At 44.8% G+C, this 19,307-nt stretch overlaps 1 protein-coding gene and 1 long non-coding RNA gene across 3 annotated transcripts in view; one reads left to right on the top strand and one right to left on the bottom strand.

Moving 5' to 3' along the window:
- Positions 1 to 106: 106 nt before the first annotated feature.
- LOC109270102 (uncharacterized) lies at positions 107 to 15,120 on the top strand. Its single transcript, XR_002081430.2, has 3 exons — positions 107 to 317; positions 2,637 to 2,755; positions 15,016 to 15,120. It is a non-coding gene; the product is annotated as an uncharacterized LOC109270102 (long non-coding RNA).
- The window catches only part of ANP32B (acidic nuclear phosphoprotein 32 family member B), a 24,438-nt gene continuing 18,740 nt past the window's right edge, over positions 13,610 to 19,307 (bottom strand). For both annotated transcript variants that reach the window (XM_019454398.2, XM_053908121.1), the window contains 4 exons: positions 19,068 to 19,257; positions 16,342 to 16,466; positions 15,045 to 15,114; positions 13,610 to 14,060 (listed from right to left, as the gene is read on the bottom strand). In XM_019454398.2, the coding sequence (XP_019309943.1) occupies positions 13,993 to 14,060; positions 15,045 to 15,114; positions 16,342 to 16,466; positions 19,068 to 19,257 (453 nt within the window). In that variant the 3' untranslated portion in view covers positions 13,610 to 13,992. The remainder of the gene's footprint in view (positions 14,061 to 15,044; positions 15,115 to 16,341; positions 16,467 to 19,067; positions 19,258 to 19,307) is intronic.

The raw sequence follows: 19,307 nt of genomic DNA, 5'->3' as shown, positions 1-19,307 counted from the left end.
GTCAGCCCGCCGCCGCGCAGCCAATCCGCGGGCCCCACCTCGATCCCGCCAGCCAATCGAGGCAGGGGGCGGAGCCACCCGTAAGATAGGCGTTGCGGTGGGAAGGGAAAACCCAGCAGGCTCTGTTCGCGAGATCTGGGCTCTAGGCTCACGGCAAGGAAACCAGGGCCCCCACTCCTGGTTGCAGCGTACCTGCGTGCACACTTTAGCAAATATTCCCGAAGAGGGGGTGGGGAGGTGACGGCTGCCTTGGGCGTGGGGAGAGTGAGCCCTGCGGTGTAATGGAAAAAACGGATTCTGGAGGTGGACTTACTGAGGTGGGTGGTTTGAGCACAGCCCCTCCCACTAACCGGCTCTTGATCGTGAATAGTCTCTCTGAACGCTCTTTTCTTTTTTCCATGAAATGGGAAAATGATATAGATTCGTGAGATGATGTATAGAAAGCCCTGCTCACGGTACTTGGCCTGTAGTAAAGTTTCAGTAAGTGGTCTCCATTCCTGTTATATGAGACGCAACAGGTTCAAAAAGTTCCACTGACTCGCCCAAAGCCACCCGGAAAGCCTGAGCAGAGCTGGGACCAGGACCCTGGACTGCCTCTCAGTCTAGGGCTGTTGCAATATGTTGTTAAGTTGCAGACAAAGTTCAGAAATAAGAGGCAGTTTGGAGAAAAGAAAAAAACACTGATTTCCAGCTTGACTTACCAGAACTGATGAGCAAAGTAACACTAAGAGAAAGGTAAGGAGGTGGCACCTCCAGGTGGAAGGCGAGAAGACATGTTAGTATAAATATGCAGGTGAAACTGCTTACCAGGTAGGAGGAAAGGCAGGGCTGAGGCTCAGAGTAGCGGTCTGGGCCAGAGAGAAACCTGAGCCATTCAGAGCAAGACCAAGACCAAGGGTAGTTAGACTGCTGGCGGAGAGAGCGTGCAGAGGAATGAGCCTGGGCAGATGGGAAGGCAGGAATGGAGAAAAGAGACTAGAAACCGGTGATAGAACTAGGGTGGTCCTGAGGTGGGGAGACCCACAGGGTCAAAGGCCCAGTGCAGTCCAGGAGAATAAGGAAGAGACCAGGAGACTTGGGGATCTGCTGGAGATAGCAGATTTGTTGGCCAAGGGAGGTGAGGAAGCAGACAGGACAAAAATAGACCTTTTCTGAGTCACATTGGTTGTTAAAGCAGATGGCAAATGGACCCTGGGCTAAACAGGGTCCCAGAGTTGAGGGGTTTTGAAAAAGTGCACCTTTGGAGGCCAGGAGGAAGCAACCAAAGGAAAGAGGGGTTCACTCATCCGTGATATGTGGGTGTGCTAGACCGGATGGCACATGTGTTATGTCAAGTTTAACTGACAGTCAACCTCTGGGTGAGGCTGAGCAACAGACCCTGACTACAGAGAAAATTAAACGCAGCGCTAAAGTAACTCAGGAACTTCATGCTAAAGAAAACCATTATGGTTTTGAATACTTTGTGAATAAGTGAAAATTAAAGGGAAGAAAGGTGAAACCACATTTAAAAATACAACCACACCACAAAAGCAAATTAGGCTGATGTCATTTGTGATGACATAAAAGACTTCGGTAAATTAAAGTAGTGCTATATACCTTACTAGAGTAAGGAGAAAAAGACAAATTTTTTATTTCATTCTCCCTTTTTAAAAAGCCAGTTTCCAGAGCTTTCTGAGGCGTTTTCTGCTTGGGTAATGAATCAATGTTCAATATATAGAAATGGGTGAGAGCATGTGGGAAGGTCTTAAAAACAAATTAAAACCAATGAGGGATTTTTTCTTTTTCCTGTTATTGGCAAGAGAGGGCAAGGAAGAACTTAGCTTTGCAGAAACTGGGGTAACCCAGAGTGATGGGTCATGGGGATCAAGGTAGAGCAGGGAGACCCAGTTCCCAGACCCGAGACCCCTGGGTCTGAGGCTCCAGGGGTCAGCCCTACTATGCTAAGCCCCTTCTTAAGTTGGTCCCTATAAAGCATCCTACCACCTGGTAATACTGCCTAATCATTTGCCATTCTGTGCTCTAGCTACACTGAACTATTTTGGGTTCCCCTAAAGCGTCATGTTTCCTTACCTCCAGGCCTTGGCATAGGCTGTTTTCTGAGCCTGTAGGCTTCCCACTCCTCCACCTCCACGTACTGAGCCATGACTGACCACCTTCTGGTCCATTAACATAGAAGTCACTTCCTCTCACATTCTTCTCGGGTCTCCCCAACAATCTTCTCTGGGCTCCCAAAAGACTCTTATTTGCCCACTTATTATCTCTTACGGTAACTGCCCCTCGTCTTGTCTGTCTTCTCTTTAGATTGTGAACTTCTTTGGGTTGGGAACCATTTGGAGCACCTGCTCAGCACGAATAGCCTAGGGATACCATGGTGAACAAGATGGTCCATACCTCTGCCCATATGTTGCTTAGATCCTTCCTTGAATTATAAGTGTCCTGCAGGGCCAGGAGCTCCTTGCGAGCAGACCTGGACTGTTTCTGACTATATCCCTAGCACCAAGCACACAATTTCTTAGCACTTAATAGGTGCCAATAAATATTTTCTCAGTGCCCAAGTGCAGAAAAGGAAAGATGGCATGAATTCTGAGGCATAGCTGACTTCATATGTTTATTCCTCGGGCCACATTCAATCTTAGGCAAACATGACTGTTCCCTGGGTTGCTCCTGAAGTCAGCCTTCTGGAAAGTTCCTCTGAGGAAGAAGTGAATTGTTGATCCACCCAAGTTTCCCAACCCCAGCCGCCAAGGACCTGGTGGTAAGTGGCCAAAGTGTCTGATACTCCCAAGTTTCTCAGTTGTTCCATTTACAGGCACCCTTGCTAGTCACACTCCCACCCACACCTACTTCCTGCTTCCTCAACCTTGGTCCCCATCCCTGTGACATAAACATCATTTTTCTACTGTCGCTGAGAAAATAAGCCCACCATCACACCCTGGGGGGTATGGAAGGTAGAAGTCAGCTCATACTGACTCCCTCAGAGAATTTTGATCTGTGTATACACATCTTACCTGCCTCCGTTTTCCAAATGCGACCTCACCCCGCATTCAACAAATAATTTCTGAGTGCCTAGTATGTCAGGCACCTCGCCAGGCACCAGGAATAAAATGAGGAACAAAGAGTTTTCTTGCAACTTGTAGTTTACAATAAAGATCTTTAAAAAGTAAATTTGAAGATCTACCGGGGTTTATGAAACGGTTCATGAATTGGGCAGCACTCCCTCTAGCAAGTAGAGGAATTGTACAAAATGAAAGGTTTTTCTAGACAGAGAGTGGGGCAAGAAAGGTACTCATGAAAGAAAAGGATTGCTCCAGAGAAGGCTGCTTGCTAGGGAAAAACAAGGTATCTTATCGTGCAGATCACCTCATCTTTCTTTGGGGGATGGAGAGAACCCAGGTGGCAGATTTCATTGCCTCTCATGGAAAGAAAAATTTCCTGACCTGTTAAGACCATATTTCAGTGGGGGGGTGGGGGAGGGTTTGAAACTGCAATTAGATTGGGTACTAAGCCCTGGTTTGGGAACTTGGTCTATGTGACACCATGTGGGGCCTATGGTTTTCTTTATTTGACAATATAAAATCATGAATTATAATAATAAGGGCAATGAAAAAAACAAGTTGAGTGCTGGTAAGACTAACAAGGGGGGGGCTTCTTTGCATGGGGAGTCATAAAGAGTCTTTTTTTTTTTTTTGAGAGAGAGAGAGTGCAAAGTGGAGGAGGGAGGGACAGAGGGAGAGGGAGAAAGAGAATCTCAAGGAGGCTCCATACTCCACACGGAGCCCGATCCCATGACTGTGACATCATGACCCAAGCCTAAATCAAGAGGGGGACGCTCAACCAAATGAGCCACCAAGGCACACCCAGGAAGAGTCTTTCTGAAGAGTTGACATTTAAGGTGAAAACCCCCATCCCAAATTCCTTCCAAATGATAACAATCTCTTCCTATGTCGGGTCACCACATGAGACTGAGACAGAACATTGTCCTGGAAAAAGCAGGACATTCCAAACAGGGTTTGGAATAAGTCAGGCCTGGGTTCCACTCTCAGCTCTGCCCCTTCCAGAGGAAGAACTTTTCAACTTCCTGCCACAGGCAGGCAAACACCACCAGAGGGCAGGAGTGAGGATTGCAGCAGAAGAAATGTGTGAGACCCCTAACAACCCAGATCTGTCCACCCAGATAGTGGTCTCATTCCTGAACTCTGATTCCCTGGTCTGTTTCCACTGCCTGTGGCCTCCTGGGACCTTCCCTACCCTCAGACCTCATCCGGACAGTCAGCAGCCTTATCTCCCAAATTAGGATAGTGGATCTCCATGATGTGTCTCTACTTGCTCTTCTCACCTTTAACTTCCAAGAGTCCCCAAAGCTTTAAGAACTTTAATTCTTCTCCCCTCACACTTAGAGATGTTGGCAATCTTATCTCTTCACTGGGTTTTAAGATCTCATGTGTCCTCATGGGCAACTCTCAGACATTCATCACCAGCCCAGACAAAGTCTTCTCCCTGGTTGTCTGCTCAGCTCACAGCCATTTCTAAAAACAGCCCCAGTAGCTCAGAATGCCCCATAGCAACCCCGTCTCAACCATGGATACTGTCAACCTGAGGACAACCAGATTGATCCAGACATGTGCTAAAAGATACTATCCCAGGGGTGTCTGGGAAGCTCAGATGGTTAAGCATCATACTCTTGGTTTCAGCTCAGGTCATGATCTCACAGTTTGTGAGATCAAGCTCCTCATGGGGCTCTGCACTGACATTGCAGAGCCTGTTTGGGATTCTCTCCCTCCCTGTCTCTCTCTGCTCCTCCCCTGCTCTCTCTCTCAAAATAAATAAACTACAAAAAAAAAAAAAATATTAGAGAGCCTGGGTGGTTTAGTCAGTTATGCAGCTGACTCCTGATTTCAGCTCAAGTCATAATCTCACAGTTGTGGAATTGAGTCCTGCATTGGGCTTTGTGCTAACAGCGTGGAGCCTACCTGGAATTCTCTTTGACCTTCTCACCCCTCCCAAATAAACATTTTTTTAAAAAGATACTATTCCAGGGGCACCCGGGTGGCTCAGTCTGTTAAGCATCTGACTACAGCTAAGGTCATGATCTACAGTTCGTGGGTTCGAGCCCCACGTCAGGCTCTGTGCTGACAGTTCAAAGCCTGGAGCCTGCTTTGGATTCTGTGTCTCCCTCTTTCTCTGCTCTTCCCCCACTGATGCTGTCTCTCTCTCTCAAAAATAAACATTAAAAAATTTTTTTAAAAAAAGGTACTATTCTAGCAAATAAGCACATGAAAAGATGCTCAACATCATTAGCCACAAAACCACAATGAGATTCCAACTCACACTCATGAGGATGTCTAGAATCAGAAAGACAGATCATTACAAGGACATGGAGACATAGGCACCCTTAGACACTGCTGCTGGGAATGTAAAATGGTGCAGTTGCTTTGGAAAACAGTTGGCAGTTCTTCAGAAGGTTAAACACAGAGTAAACATATGCCCCAGCAATTCCACTCCTCACATATACCCAAGAAAATGAAAACATGTCTACACAAATATAAATAAAATGTAATATAGCCATACAATAGAATATTATGGGAAAAGAAAGGAATGAACTAGTAATGCATGCTATAACATGGATGAACCTGACACTGGGATCTCGTCATGGGGTATTCATTAGTTGAAACTTGCAAGAACATTCAAATGAGATAAATTTTGGGGAAAAGAGGTTGGATGTTGCAGGGGCATGATGGATATCATCAAATGTTTACAGGACTCCACTGAAAAAGCTGGATTAGTTCCCCCCCCCCCCCCCCCGTGGCTCCATATGCCCAAGAATGTTAGAGATTTGGATAAACAAGAGTTTTGTATAGGGGCACCTGGATGGCTCAGTCGGTTAAGCGTCCAGCTTCGGCTCAGGTCATGATCTCACAGTTTGTGAGTTTGAGCCCCGCGTCAGGCTGTGTGCTGACAGCTCAGAGCCTAGAGCCTGCTTCAGATTCTGTGTCTCCCTCTCTCTCCCCCTTCCCCGCTCATGCTCTGTCTCTCTCTCTCTCAAAAAATTAAAAGAAAATTTTTTTAAATCTTAGAAGTTTTTTACAAAGACTGCTTCCCTAACTAATAAAAGATAAAGATGCCTTATTATTCTAGAGATAAAGAACTTTGTTTTTCTAAGATGGAATATATTGGCTTATAAGGAGTGAGCTCCCCATCACCAAGGCATCCAACTAAAGTCAGGCATGTTACAAGGTGGGGGCTCCAGCATTAGCAGAGGGATTCAAGTAGAAGAGATCTCGTTTCTTCTACTTTAGGGAGCTTGGATTTCTTGGCATTTTAGGTTCCCATAGGTGTCTGGAGATAGAACTTTGTTAGTTCCAGATTGGTGGGCCCTGATTTTGGGGTCAATACAAGACTTCCTTGTACTGATCTGTATTATCTGCTGCCACTTTGGCCCTCTGTTCCTCAAAATATACTCATTTTTCTGGTTGGGTTTAAAGGAGGGTAAGATAATGAATGTGAATTAATACAGTTTAAAAGAGAAATATGGTTTGAATAATGTGAATTAATATGGAAGAGAAATGTGGTTTGAAATAACTGTCACACAAGATCACAAAATTGATGGGAGGCAAATCAGGGTTTGACTGTGCTCTCAAAACCAGAGTTCTCAGGCCCTCCTTTTAATCACATTGGTTGTATATCCAAACACCCAAAGGGAGATGGTGGGGGAGGGGGAACTAAGCACCTGACAGCCATTCTCTGCCCAGAGGTTTTCACAATTCACTCATTTGGTGTTATGAATTGAATTGTGTCCTCCACAAATGCGTCTGTTGAAGTCCTAACATCTAGCACCTCAGAATGTGACCTTGTTTGGAAATATCATCTTTGCAAATGCAAGTAGTTAAGATGAAGTCATTAGGGTGGGCCCTAATCCAAGGTGACCAGTGTCCTTATAAAAAGGGAGAATTTTCACACCAACATGTACAGAAAGAGAACTCCATGGAAAGAGGCACAGGGAGGAGATGATGTCTATAAGCCAAGGAGAGAGGCATGGACCAAATCCTTTCCCCATGGCCGTCGGAGGAATCAACCCTGCTGACACCTTGATTTTGGATTTCTAGCCTCCAGAACCGTGAGATGACACATTTCTGTTGTTCAAGCCACCTAGTTTGTGGTATTTTATTATGGAGGCCCCAGGACACTAATACACTGGGTCATCGAGGAAATGTGCATGGAGTGCCAGCGTGAGGCACAGCAATGGCTAGTGCACATGTAGCCCAAGCACCCACTATCTGCGGGGAAGGAGACAGGGAGCAGAGAAGCCAGTGCCAGGATGGTGAGAGCAAGTCACCAAGGCCATCAAGTGAGGACCCCAGGGAAGAAACCCTGGCTGCAGGCCACTGGGGAGGCTAACACCTTTGTGGAGGTTCTTGAAGATGGGGTGGGTTTTGCTCATGCAGGTGGAGGAAGAATGAACAAGTCCCGTGCAGGGACATGCAGATGGCTGGGCCAGGAAGGACTTGTGGGGACTGAGGGGCAGGGAGTGAGGCTGGAAAGGTGGGGAGGTTTTGTGTGTGTCTCTGGGGTGAGCAGCGTAGGGATGACAGGTCCAGGGTGGGACACTGAAAGATTGGTCTCAAGTGGCCCATGACGTGGGAACGTGGATTTCCTCAGCTTCATTTCTTTTTCCCTCTATCTGCCACCTACTAAAGCACCTGCATCACTGAGAGCTCTGGATTTCAAAAGTTACCACCCACATGAGCTTCTCCCAAGTCCAGTGGACCTGGTCCAATAGCCCCCGTTAGCTCTCTCACACCAGCCCACTATTCTCCGGGAAGAGCACAAAGTGGGAAGAGAAGCCGGTCTTGCTCTGCACTCTGGGGTCTTACAACAGTCACTCTGTGCCTCAATTCCCTCATCTGAAAGATGGGGTCAGAATCCTCACACTACCTCCTTGAGTAAGATAATGGGCATGTAAGAGCCATACAAATTGTAGTGTGCCATGAACACACCGGGGCCAGCATTTCTTTTGTCAGAAGTGGGGCTCAGGACCGGTCAGACTGGAGCCGGTCAGGGTGGCAGGGTGATTGTTGGTAGGATTTAGACAGGTAGTCCTGGGGGGCACTGGGTGGCTCCGGAAGCAGGGAAACAATGGTCTGATGCCCCAGCAAGAGAGGAACCTAAAGGCCAATCAGAGACAAGGTGGAAGATGACCTGGTCCCTGGAATGCACAAAGCCAAGAGCTGGACAGGAGTTCCCAACCCAGGAGCTGGCTGGGGTCCTATGGACTTCTCAAGTTTCCCCAGGGTCCTGCCATCCACTCCCAGAATCCCTCAGTGCCAGGCTACCCCCTGCTAAGCTGCCTGCTTTTCATTCAACTGCTACAGCAGCTCGTAGGTGCACAGCTGGTCACATGCACGCTTAGCTTAGTCGACCACAAACAGAGGCCAATGGCATAGGCTGTTCCCAGGTCTTCTGAAGAAGTTACCCCTCATGGGCATTGAGCACTTTCACACTCAGCAGAGAGAACAGCAAAGCACTCCCAATTTACAAATGGGAGAACAGAATTCCAAGATTGCAAAGGGTCTTTAGCAAGTTCACCAAAGTGGTATATGACAGGACTGCCTTCCACAACACAAAATGGTTAAAAATGGGGACTGTATTTGCAGAATGCTCAGTTTGCCTGCCCCCCGTGCCCCCCCCCCCCAAGCATTTTACGTCTCCAGCTCTGAAAACCTTATACTCGGTCCTGAATCTCTGGAACCAACAGGGTGTGGTTAGCCAGCCTCTACTTTGTCCCAGAGTGAGGAGGAAGAAATATGCCCACTTACCAGAACAGAGTCTGGAGCCAGAGAGCCCTAAAGAGGCACATTCATAGAGAGGAGAAGCTTTGGATTTGGGCATAGCTGGATTAGGATCCCAGCCAGGCTAGCTATTTACTGGCTACATGACTCTGGCTAAGGAACTTCATCTCTTCTGTTTTGTGTGTGTGTGTGTGTGTGTGTGTGTGTGTGTGTGTGTGTGTGTGTGTGTTTGAGAGAGTGAATGGGAGCAGGGGAGAGGGGCAGAGGGAAAGAACCTTAAGTAGGGTTCATGCCCAGTGTGGAGCCTGACACGGGGCTCAATCCCAAACCCTGAGATCATGACCTGAGCCGAAATCAAGGGTCAGACCCTTGAGGACTGGGCCACCCAGGTACCCCAGTGCACTTCACCTCCTGCTACTTCAGTTTCCACATCTGTAAAATGGGGATTACAGTTTATTATTTCACAGGGTTTGAGGATTAAAAAAAGAATCCTTTCTCAATAAATGGCCATCTGCTCCTTGACTGGAAGCATTAGTGCCCTCTAGTGGCAGATATACATCCTGCTCATGCTGATGAGTCTGCAATGTTACTTCCAGAACACTGAGTAGTCGGACTGGTCAAGGCGGATTTACCAGGATTTTTCTTTCTCTCTTTTTTTTTTAAGTTTATTTATTTTGAGAGAGAGGGAGAGGGAGGGAGGAAGGGAGAGGGCGAGAGAGATAGAGAACGAGTGGGGGTAGGGATAGGGAGAGGTAGGGGAGACTCAGGATCTGGAGCAGGCTCCGTGCTGACAGCAGAGTCCAATGAGGGGCTCAAACTGAGATCATGACCTGAGCCGAAGTGGGACGCTTAACCAACTGAGCCACCCAGGTGTCCCGCTAATATTTCTATTGCAGTTTTTGGAAGACATCTCACTCATCAGTCCTAGAGGTGCAGCCCACATCTGGCCTCCTCACTGGTCTCCAGCTACCGGTCTATCCCTTTTACTCCATCAGCCTAAAACAAAGCTGACATTTTCTATCAGTTCAAACCCTTACCTACTCCTTGGAAGGGCTCTGGGGTAACAGAGTAAAGCAGGAGTAACTGAAGGATTCCTGTTGCTGAAGAGAACTTGGGATTGTACCCCATTCAGATCTGTACAGCTGGAAGAGAGCTGTAAGCTCATTTTAGTTCAGGCCCTGTAATTTCAGCTGAGGAACTGGAGACTCACAGAAAGGAAGTGCGGTGGGGAGGGGGCCAAATACCAGCCAGTGGCCAGGCTGGGGCTAAAACAGGGTCTCTGGATTCTGAGACCTTCCTCACCAAGTACCACTCCTGCTTCTCTAGGGTTGAGGTGGGGCAGTGCCTTAATGGATACCCATCTCCTCACAAACCCCTCCTGCCCTGGAGTGAAGTCCCTTTCATCAGACAGAATAGCTCCAAGGGTCATTTTCTTTCTCTATATGCCCTCCCAATACCTCTGGGACAAGTTATAAGATACTTGGTCAGAGATTATGAGGCTGACCTAATTGGCTCTAGGAAGAATTTCTACACTTGCTGCAATCTTGGTGGTTTTCCTGCAGAGCAACTGTTTGGCCGACCTAAGCTTAAGTCTAAGTCAGCTAGTAACTTGACTCCCTTTTCAAACTGTCAACACAGCGGTATCATCAGCCTCATTAAAATTGATGTCAGCACCACTTGACAGGGCTGGAGAAAAGGGAAGGTCATGGCCTAAGGGTAGAACCACCTTCATGGTTCTGTCTCACCTTTCTCTGGGGGTAGAGTAGTGTAGCCCAAATAGGAATGCCAGAATGGAAACATGGGACTGTCGTTAACTACCCTCATGCAGGCACTGGTCAGGAGTCCTCATGCTGGTGAGGAGTGGGGACTAGCGTCTTACACAATGCTTCTGCATTCCTGTCAGAAGAGGCCAGCACTCTTGGGCTTGGATTCCTGGAGCAGAATGAGAAAACTAAAGGTAAGAGCACCAAGTTGAAAACTGGGCCATGTGGCTTCTAGGCCAGGTTCTTTCACTTCACCAGGAAACCTTGGGCTAGTCCTTGATTCACTTGCTTGTGCCTCAGTTTCCTCGTCTCCACAATGAGTATCGGTTCCTTTTTATTTACAAATGTTTCAGATGCAATCAAGACATTCCAACATATTACACAGGGAGAGAGCAGCTGCTGTGGCTGGAGGGCAGGTGTGAGGAAGAGACCCACTACACCTACGCCCCGCACAAGCAAGGTGAGACCAGCCATCCAGCCCAACACAGCTCCCACCCAGCTTAGACAGTTGATAACTCACATAGACTGCAAAAGCTGGAAGCAAACCTGCTCAGTGAGGGTCTCCTTCAGATGGGAGACAACTCCAGAAATAGGGTCCACTCTGTGGCCTCATCACCAAAATGCTTGCTTGTCAACAATTTAAAAATAATCTTTAGTCAAGAGCAGGTGAGCCTCAAGGCCCTCCCAGAGGGCAGCATGTCACAGACTTCTGGAGAACCCTATTTAAAAAAAAAAAAAAAAAAAGATAGAAATGAAAACCTGGCTTGGTAATTTCCCAGACATCTTCACCGGCCACATGTAGTAGGTCAAACTGACATTTTACAAAGTGAATGCCCAAGAATGAATGACCTTCAAAGGCCCCCTAGAAGTCCCAAATTAGTGCTGCAGTCTCACCTGCCATTCCTGTATTCTTACCCATCCTCTAGGCAAACTTGCCCATTTGAATCTAAAGGTGCTTATCAGGTGCCAACCTCAGACCCCTGTTCATCATGCTCCTCCCTCCTTCCCCCATTCCTCTTCTAAACCGTTTTATTTCTAAACCTGTAGTGGCAGCATGTACAGCTGAAATATTTTTTCTAGTAGACATTCCCAATCCTTCTAGATGGATGCCACCTTTCCAGTCTCTGTATTACTCTCACACTTACCGGAGCTCTAGCTGCAGGTACTAGTTAAGTATCACTCCTGCGTCTGTCTTCTCTTCCCTACTAGTTACTGTGAGCATATCCAACAGCTCGCTTGTCTCCATCCCAGCCCTCTCCCACTTGTCCAGCTAGGGAGTCTGGCACAGCCTAAGTGCTTTGGTAGATACTGGAAAAATTCTGTAAACTTAAAGAGGCAGGAAAACAATCATCCAAAGTTACTGTTTGATATTTGGCAATATATGCAAAACCTGGGTACGGAAGAAATTGCTTTATAATGTTCGAAGATTTGCCAAATGGCAAAGGCCTTGTGGCTGAAGAAAATATAGTAGTACCTGTTAAACCAGAAATAAAAATTTAATTTTTTGGAATTTCCTTAGCAAGAAGCAAACTCCACTTTATAGCCCAGAGACTTCAATTTTAAAGTACACGATTTGGGAGTACCATTGACACTATGTAACTTTTTCTACACATTCAGATTCCAATCTTTAACACTACTTCTCTGCATAAAAACCCTACTCCTATCAGTAGCTTATAGTGTTAAGATTTGCTAAAAGAATCCTCAAATCTTCTACTACAAAAAACATTGACAACAAAGTCACGTATCTATTAAATGGTTGAGCCATTGAACACGCAGACTGCCGAACATCTTACCCCTCCCCCAAATCCCTTTAGGATCTTTAAGAATAGAGAAAATTTCCATCTTCTGGAAAAGCTGAGTTGACCTTGGGCAGTGCCTACCCGCTTCCTTGGCAAGGCTTTTCACATGTCATTCCTCTTTAGCACGCCTGTCTTGATAACAAACCATACTCTGTTCACTTGTCAGTCAAACCCTACGTGTTTTGGCCTTGATGCAAAGCCCGTTTTTTTTCTTCAGACCTTCCTGTCAGTGAGGGTCACAGACCATCAGTGCTACAAGAGACTTCAGAAGCCATTTGGTCACACCCCCTCAATTTTACAGACTGGGAGGTGATCCAGAGGTCAACACAAGGTTATAGAGGAAACCACTGGCAGAGGGAGTAATTAGAATTAGGATCTCCCAGAACCCTGAGTAAGGCTTTTCCCTTTATACTTTTTGTTTTCTTAACTCACCTGTTACTTGAACCTAACATTTTTTATTGGCTTTCAGGGACTCCAGGCACTGAATTTCAAATGTTGTTTTAAAAAAGTCTAGGGGTGCCTGGGTGGCTCAATCGGTTAAGCGTCTGACTTCAGCCCAGGTCATGATCTCATGGTTTGTGGGTTTGAGTCCCATGTTGGGTTCTGTGCTGACAGCTCAGAGCCTGGAGCCTGCTTAGGATTCTGTGTCTTGCCCTCTTTCTGCCCCTCCCCCACTCATGCTCTATCTCTTAAAAATAAACAAACGATTAAAAAAAAAAAAAACCAGTCTACTCCCAGGGCACCTGCCTGGGTTGCTCAGTTGGATAAGCGGCTGACTTTGGCTAAGGTCATAACCTCATGGTTCATGAGTTTGAGCCCTGCGTCCGGCTCTCTGCTCTCAGTGCAGAGCCTGCACAGAGGATCCTCTCTCTGTCTCCCTCTCTCTTACCCTCCCCCACTCGTGTACGCTCTCTCTCTCAAAAATGAAAATTTATAAACAAATAAGTAATAGTCTACTCCCACAGTAGAGAAATGAGAATCAAATTTAAGTGTTCAAAGATCCTATACACTTGTGCATTTCCTCTCAACCACCACCTAATACATACAAATGCCAGAGAAACCAGTTCTGTAGTGTTTTAACATGAGCTTACAATTAAAGTCTAATTTAAAAATGTAAGCATACAACTAGGCTTTACCAAAGAGGAACGTGTTTATTTCACTTAAATTCTTAAAAATACTTTTTTGGCAGTTGACACACAAAATGTCCTAATGTAAAAAAAAATCTCATTAAAAAGAAAAGAAAAGCATGAAAAAACAGACCCAAAATGTTAAGATTTTATTTACAAAGCTTCTTTGTTGTACAGAAAGTAAAAATGCTGTTACAGTCTCGGTGTAACTGGTAGCCACAGACGGTTGACTCACCAATCACAGCTATCCACGCTACAGCAAGAGTCTTACACGAAAACCTAACAAACGCTTACAATTTTGTTGGGGTGAAGTCCCCAAGCTTGGTGGTGAATTTCCAAGAGGGACTAAATGGAGGAAGGTGGAATGTCACAGGAACTATTCTTTGGCTCTTTGGGTGGGTGGGTATCCTGGGGTTTGTATCACAGCTACCTTTTTTTTTTTTTAAACAGCTACCAAATCCATATGAGCAGTCCAACCAATACTGAACAGTTCTTTTTTTGCAAGTTATTTGGGGTCTTAATCATCTTCTCCTTCATCGTCTGTTTCTCTCTTCCTCTTTTCACCTTTCCCACTTTCTTCCTCCTCTGCACAATAACAAAAATTCACTTTAAGACAATGGGAAAGGCATTTGTCTAAGTTACTGCTAACGGAGGTAACAACAATGAACTTCTGATGGTTGGGAGATGAAAAAAATGTTAAGACTGATCAAATTGGTAGGTTGTCGATTTTAAGAAGGACAAAATGCACAGCACATTTCAAATGACAGCAAGGTTAACCCAGTTTTCTCAACTTTAAGCTGCCATCTAAAAGATGACTCAAATTGTAGCAAGTTAATATTAACTCAAAACGTATTTCTTAGAATTCTTAGGTATTTGAGCCAAAAATACCTATACATCATCCTGTTCTTTCCAATTAGTAAAAATTCATGGCTATGTCAATAAAATTACTTAAATTTGCATTATGTTTCAGAAAGCTCCTTGAAGGCAGGTACTGGACCCCAACTCTTGTATTCAATGTAAAATCTGGTCCAGTACCTGGCACAGAGAGATGTTGAGAAAGTATGAACCAATGGAAAGCAGAGCAAATAATCTGGTACACTGAAACCTATACAGGTAGGAGAATCTATACTCTCAATGAGTAATAACCAGGTGTTTCACTGGTTTTGGCTGTGGTAGGGAAAAAGAATTAACAGTAATAAAACTGGAAAGGTACTATTTATACACTCTGCAAAAATTATGATCCAATTAGAAAGACTTTTTGTCAAAAGAGAGAATTCCAAAACCAGAAATCTCCTGTGTGGCAGTAACCCAAATGATGGGGTCTAAAAACACATTTAAAGTGCGGGACTGAAGGCCAGCCTCCTGCCTGCAGACAGGCATTATTAATCACCGTAGAGCAGGAGGTCTGTACCAGCACAGGCTCACTGACAGGGCTATATAAGCCCCTGTGAAGACCACCAGGGCAAAGGGAATTTTATTTTGTTCCCTGTAGTTTTAAATTTCTAAATTCATGGACATTTCCCCATGACTTTTAACTTAGGAGGACCAACGTGCGTGCATCAGACCCACCTTCATCTTCATCTTCATCCTCCTCGTCTTCATCTTCATCAACTTCTCCATCGTGTCCAAATTCTTCTTCCTAAAGAACAGTAAATAGCAACCACTATTAGGTTGATCTGCCAAGCTGAGACATACAAAGAGAAAAATAACTTGCCAATAAATGTAAAAATTCACCAAGGAGAAAACTTTAATATTATCTTTATCTACTTTAATGTTCTGAGATCTGTTCGTTTTTCTGAATAAATGAATTAAAATTTTCTTTAAAAACTGCTTTTCAGAAGTAAGAATTTTATTTGCCAGACATGTTTATTTAATATACTATTTATAATGGATAATTCGAGAAATGATTAAAAATTTTTTGTAATTTTTTTAATGTTTATTCATTTTTTCTCCCCAAGAAACAGACAGCACGAGGAGGGGCACAGAGAGAGGGAGACACAGAATCCAAAGCAGGCTGCTGGCTCAAACCCACAAACTGTGAGATCATGATCTGAGCTGAAGTCGGATGCTTTAACCGACTGAGCTACAGAGGCGCCCCTAAAAATTGTTAATTTTAGAACAGGTTCAGACAAAACTCTCTGTATTCCCATCCTTATAAAAACCTTTTAGGAACTTAATTTCATTAAATACCTATGAGATTACATAAATGCTCAGCCTTACTTTTTTTGTACTACAAAGAACATGCTTTTTGATGACATTTCATTTTCTTTGCCTGTCTTCACGACCTCCCTGAGGTCTGTCAAAGTTAGGTCAATCCTTTCTCCTGTCCTCCTTGGCAGTCAGCTCCTCAAAGATACTGTATTACTGGGTGTCCCATAAACTAGACTACCTGCTCTTTCAAGGCAGGACCACATTCTTGCTTAACTTTACATCCCCAAATCTTGAAAACGGCAATCGTAGAACATATTTACCGAATCAGACTCAACATACAAGAACAAGTTCAGACTTGGTAAACATACCCTCCCGTCCCTTCTTCAACACAACAGAAGGGACAGACCATACATCAGTTCTCAACATTTCCAGTTTTCTCATCCTATGGAATGAACACCCAACTCACTACTTCCTCCCAATAAGTTAAAGGGTCAAGACTGATAAGTCCACAGAGCCAAGCATTTCACTTAGTATTTACTAAAAGAGGGGAACAGGAATTAACCATCAAACTGTTAATGGTCTATTTACAAGTTTACTAATTACATTGGAAGTCCTTTTTCTTTTCTTTCCTTTTTCTTAAAAACAATACAAAATAAAATCACCCACATTTTTAACTACAAATAGGAAACAGAGCAGCAAACATAGTTGCACCAACCTCCCCACTGACTTCGTCTTCATCATCTTCCCCTTCTACATCTTCGTCTTCATCTTCATCGTCTTCATCATCAAACTCTTCCTCCTCACCATCCTCATCCTCCTCGTCCTCCTCATCTTCTCCTTCTGAAAACAGTCCAAAGGAATTCATTAAACACCCTTGATGGCCCATAAGGCACACCTGCTAAGGTGCTGGGGCACTTCAGGTTGAGCCAGAGAACAAATGCTGTGCTACACCAACGTCCGGGAAACCCATGCCCCTTGGTCGCCCCCTTTCTCCCAGGCTGCTGCAACTCAGTCCCTTTGTCCATCATGATGCCATTACATCTGGAGACCAGGAGTCCTGGCGGACTACATGTATGCTACAACAGTCAGTGATGAAATGATATTATCTCTGGGATTTGCTTCAAAATAAGGAAGGGGGAAGTGGGTAGGGATGTGTATGTATAAAATAAGATAAGCCACAAATCAGTGATTGTTGAAGCTGAATGATGGGAACATGAAAATTCACTTTACTATTATTCCTCTTTGTCTAGGTCTGAAATTTTCCGTAGTAAAAAGTTACCCCCCCTCCCAAAATAAATAAATAATGAGCTCCTTCTCGGAGGGAAGGGCATCACCATAAAGCCAGCTGCCAGATGAGGAATCTAAGAGAGTAATAACCCTGTGAGAGGAAGGAATTAAGAGGCAGGCTAAGAGGTACCTGCACCCTCTGTGTCTCTACTCCATTTGGCTCAGGCCTCTAGGCAACCAGTTCTTACCTCTCCTGGTCCTGAAGCTCGCTGTGCTGTCCTGCTTCCTAGTCTCTGCATATTTTTCCCTTTCTTCTCTGCTTGGCTAACAGTGATTCAAACACCTGGGTCTCAGTTAAACATCACTTTTTTCTTAATTAATTTTTAATGTTTATTTCTTTTTGAGAGACAGCATATGGACAGGAGAGGGCCAGAAAGGGGGAGACAGGATCCAAAGCAGGCTCTGAGCAGTGAGGACAGAGCCCAATACGGGGCTTGAACACACAAACCATGAGATCACAATCTGAGCGGAAATCAACAGTTCGACGCTCGGGGAGCCTCAGAGGCTGAGTTGATTAAGCATCCGACTCTTGGTTTCAGTTCAGGTCACACAATCTCATAGTTCCTGAGTTTGAGTCCTGCATCAGGCTCTGTGATGACAGCACAGAGCCTACTTAGGATTCTCTGTCTCCCTCTTTCTTTCTGCCCCTCCCTTGCTCGCTATCTCTCTCAAAAAAATAAACTTAAAAAAAGGATAAAAAAAAAGCAGGGGATTGGGCGCTCAACTGAGCCACCCAGGCACCCCTAAACATCACACTTCTCCAAGGTAGACTCACCAGACCTCCTAATCCCAGCTCACAAGCTCTTACAGAAGCACCTGATGCTTCTCCTTATCTCATGCTTTACTCACTTGTGATTATTTAACATTTCTCTTCTCAGTAGACAATAAGCACCAAGAAGACAGGAACCAAGTCTGGTTTTTACCTTCAGAACTATATACCTCAGTGCCCGACACCTAAGAAATGCGCAAATTTGTTGTCTGACTGATACTCCCTCTCAGGAGCTGCTCTCCACCCTCCAAGTAATTTCCTTACATGCTCCTGCACACACAGCCATTCAACCTGTTTAAAGTGAGCTTAATTAAATAGACAAAAAGGCACAAATGGTTTTCAGGAATAACGGAGAACCTGCAAGTGAAGGGAGTAAGTGAACATTTGGAACAAAGGGAGATGTCCTATTCTGTGTCCACTTTACAACCTACATCCCATCCTTTATTACCTTGTCTCAAATCTGCCATAAAACTGCAAAAGTGCTACCAGAGTACTACACTATTAATTTGCACCCAAGCTGCCTGATAGATTTCCTCCTCTACTTTTCTTGCCCATTTCTTTTTGTGGATTTTTATCTTTAAAGAAAAAGACATTTAAAATAATGCTTCAAATACAGTAATACCAGATTCCAGCAACATCAGGAATTCTAAGAGAGTAAGTTTTCTTCATGCTGACTTACGTGAAAAGTGATCGCTCTGCTTCCTTTTAAGCCAGTGGAGAGGCGAGAAACTATTTATCCTAAGTGGCTCAGAATCAGTGGGTCACCATGCAAGGAAAGCTGCTTTATTTACATTTGGATATAACGGACATGTACCTGGTATCTACGAAGTGCTAGGCCTTGTGAATAAAGATGAAAAAGATAGTTCCTACCCAAGAAGATCGTAATAGCATAGCTCAAAGGGACAAGAACAGCAGAGAGACAGGTTATGAAAGAAGTAAATGAGGGGATGCTTTAGCACGCACAGAAACCTAACCTAGCTCACGGGCATCAGGAAGTGCAATCTGAAGTGCTGACAGAGCGTAGTTTGTGAGGATTAAGTCAGACAGTAACCAAGAAAGGGGAATAACTAGAATAGGCAGGGAGACATGAGAGATGATGGTCCTTTTAGTAAAGGGTAAACCACAATTACTTCAATATGTTAGGGCACAGTCTATGATCTCTCCAAATTCAAGACTAACTAGCTAACAAGCCATTTTTATTTCGAATCATTTGAAGGCTTCAATGTCCCAAGGGCTTCTTAAAATTCAACAGAAGTCCTAATCCCAAATTAATGGAATGCCTATACACATGCATACTATTTTTCTCCATAACAACAACATTCTGGAGCTTCCTCATGACCTTTGAAAGGCAAAAATTAGGTTCACTGGATGTTATGGCCACTCACCTTCATCCTCCTCTTCTTCATCCACACCATCCACCTCAGCATCTGAGTCAGGCGCTTCCCGATCCTCTCGGTCATAGCCATCCAGGTAGGTCAACTGAGGCAGGAGCTTAAAGACACTCTCTCGGTAGTCATTCAGGTTAGTAACCTCACAGTTAAACAGATCCAGGCTTTTCAGATATTCCAACTTTTTCTGAAGAAAAGGATCAAAAAACATACTTTCTAAACCAAAGGAACATAAGC

Source organism: Panthera pardus, unplaced genomic scaffold, assembly GCF_024362965.1.
Source record: "Panthera pardus isolate Hobbes unplaced genomic scaffold, ASM2436296v1 HiC_scaffold_20, whole genome shotgun sequence".
NCBI lineage: Eukaryota > Metazoa > Chordata > Mammalia > Carnivora > Felidae > Panthera > Panthera pardus.
Note: the sequence above shows the minus strand (reverse complement) of the source record. Positions and strands in the feature narration are given on the sequence as shown.